The sequence below is a fragment of the Cyprinodon variegatus genome, unplaced genomic scaffold, assembly GCF_000732505.1.
Source record: "Cyprinodon variegatus isolate N-32 unplaced genomic scaffold, C_variegatus-1.0 Scaffold0, whole genome shotgun sequence".
Taxonomy (NCBI): domain Eukaryota; kingdom Metazoa; phylum Chordata; class Actinopteri; order Cyprinodontiformes; family Cyprinodontidae; genus Cyprinodon; species Cyprinodon variegatus.
Window position 1 is genome coordinate 1,385,701 of NW_015150453.1, and position 2,774 is coordinate 1,388,474.

At 36.1% G+C, this 2,774-nt stretch overlaps 1 protein-coding gene across 1 annotated transcript in view; it reads left to right on the forward strand.

Moving 5' to 3' along the window:
• Positions 1 to 390: 390 nt before the first annotated feature.
• Positions 391 to 2,774, forward strand: part of ndufaf6 (NADH:ubiquinone oxidoreductase complex assembly factor 6) — a 40,747-nt gene continuing 38,363 nt past the window's right edge. Inside the window, exons 1-2 of the mRNA XM_015371844.1 lie at positions 391 to 588; positions 1,914 to 2,013. Of these exons, the coding sequence (XP_015227330.1) occupies positions 401 to 588; positions 1,914 to 2,013 (288 nt within the window). The 5' untranslated portion in view covers positions 391 to 400. The remainder of the gene's footprint in view (positions 589 to 1,913; positions 2,014 to 2,774) is intronic.

Sequence of the window (2,774 nt, forward strand, 5' to 3'; positions counted from 1 at the left end):
CAAAGCTGCAAAAGTGTATTAAATCAATGTAATTTTTTTTATTCAGATATATTTATTTGAAATAATAAAACCAAAGACCTCGTACACTACGTGGAAGGATTTAATTTCAAATTTCTCGTTAATTTCTGCCGGATGGTCACGGGGGCGTTTTAATGTTACACAAAAAGAGAGCATTTGCTGTGTTCAAGGAATTTGGAATATTGAGTTTTAAATATCTTACAATTAAATAAAAATTATTAAAAGTAACATTTCAAGCCTTTGGTTTAATTTAGCCTTCTAAAATGTTTGTCTTTGGTTTAGTTGATTATAAAATTGAATAATGTCAACATTTAAGCTAATTTTGAAGTTTTCCCCTCTTATTTACGAGGAACATTGAACGCATCACTAGTTGAAGGGGAACATGGCAGCCGGCGTCAGTGTTCAGCATGGATTATTAAACAGAACTTCACTGATTTACAGTTTTCCGAGGAATATATCGCCGAACAGAGTTTGTGTTCAGAGGACGGCTGGATTACAGAGTGTGAGAAGGTCAACAAACACAGCAGGAGACGCTCAGCACAATGAGAAGTACTGCCTGAACCTGGTCAGGTAGGTCCTGCTGTTTTCCAGCTCTGCTAACAGACATGCTAACCTAACAGACAGCAGGAAAATATTTACTGAATGTTCCTCTCTCAAAATTAAATAAACTAAATAATGGAAATTGTTTCTTTAAAAATGTTCCAATACTTCTTGACACAATGACTGGGAAACATACGAACACATACATTTATGTGCCAAATTTCGTTTAAATTTATGGTAAATAAAGATATAACGCGGCTATTCTAGTGATTATTAAAGTATTTAATTTTTTTTTGTTCGGTGTGACTTTGTAGGAACGTGCTTTACCATTCGGCTTGCTCTAACTGACCCGGGGTCATTCATTAAAACATCTGTGGCCATCAGCTCAAAAAATAATGACACTTATTCAGCTTATGGGAATATGTAGTAAACAGATTTTCTCTGTCTTAGAATTATCATTTAGTACCGAAGTACCTTCACTCTATAAAGTATCAGTATATAAAGTAGCCTTGAACATTTAATTTAATTTCATTTTAGAATCACAAACTTCATTGTGTTTTGTGGTGCAGGATTTTAAAGTAGAAAGAAAATGGGGTTTAATATTTTAATAAATGAGTCTGACAGAGGCGTGGGGAGAATTTGGATCCAGCCTCTTTGCATGGATGCTTAAAAAGTCATTTAGGGAATTTCTCTACCAGCTTTGCTCATCTAGATATGGAGGGACATGCACCCATGCATGGATGGATAGATGGATGTCCATCCACTTTAACATTTGGGAAATTCAACTGTAGTAGCCATTTTCAACCCCTAGAGGGCAGCACTAAGACATTTTCGGTCTAAAATAGCAGAAGTAAAGTTCATAGCTGAAACTTTTTCATTAAACTGATTCATTTTTCTGAAATGAAACATCCACAGAAGGTATAGAGTGGTGCTGAATAAAAGTCTTAACTTTACAGAACAAATATGGTATTTCAATAACTAGTTAATATATTTTGATCCATCCAATGTGATTTAAATGCTAATAATGACATCAAAGGATGCTGCACGAATAGGAATAGAGGATTCCTTTTCGAAATAGATTGATTGTCACGTGAGACAGGCGTTGCCAGATCCTAGTATATCTGAGACAGAGCTGAGAAACAGCTTCTTCTTGGTTATGTTTCTTAGACAAACAGAAGAAAATTCAGGGAGAACATCAGTCAGGATTTTTAGCATTAAAAAACTAATGTAACGTGAACAACTAAAGGTTTCCTTTTAGGTGGTTTGACGCCACACGCCATCTCCAGTTAGAGTAAAAGCTTAATTTGTTCCACAGTGACTGCAGATATCTGAAATCTTTTCTTGTTTCTCCTCAGGTCCAGAGACTATGAGGGCTTTTTATCTTGTCTCCTCCTCCCAGAGGAGGCGCGGCGCTCCTCCCTGGCTCTGAGAGCCTTTAATGTGGAGTTGGCTCAGGCAGGTATTCCTCTATAAGGCTGAACGGGAGATCGTATTTTCTAATACTGAGTTTAAACAAGGGCTGAAACAATTAATTGGATTAATCGTTATTTATCGATAAATTGAAATATTGATTGATCTTTAAATGGAATATAGAGACTCTGAAACTGAATTTCTTTTGCTGGCAGAGGATCCACTTAGAGCAGTAACTATACCAAAGTATAAAGTTTACCAAAATTGTAAAAAAAAAAAAAGTGTAAACATTTTGCATTTAAGATGAAAAAAAACCTTTTTGTCTATCCATATTCTCTAACCAGAACACAAGTGGAAAAGTTTTAGTTTCACCTGGTTTAATTTGTAAAAAGTGTTCTTTAAAGTCGTAGGGAAGTCATATTTAAATTTCAAATCATTCTGGCTTAAACATGTATATAAGTGTACTCTTTATCAGACGTTGTTGTCGCAGAAGTTAGAGAATTTCTATAAAAAAAAAAAAAATCCTGTCTTAAAACCTGTGGGGTTTTTTTTTCCTTATCTTATTCAGGCCAGTTAGTTATACGTCAGCCTGAACTTCGGTCATAGCATCTTGATTCATATGTCGCAGCTAATATACGTAACGGTTGAAATAAGAACTCAGAATCATTCCTTTCCCATTGAGTTCCGTCCCAGTGTTCACGGGGATGGAAGTCTGTGTCTTCGGCAGGCGTAGAGCTAACAGAACTGGCAGCGTTGCGAGGCAAGGGCTCAAACATGTACGGCTGGAAGCCTTCTACACCAAACCA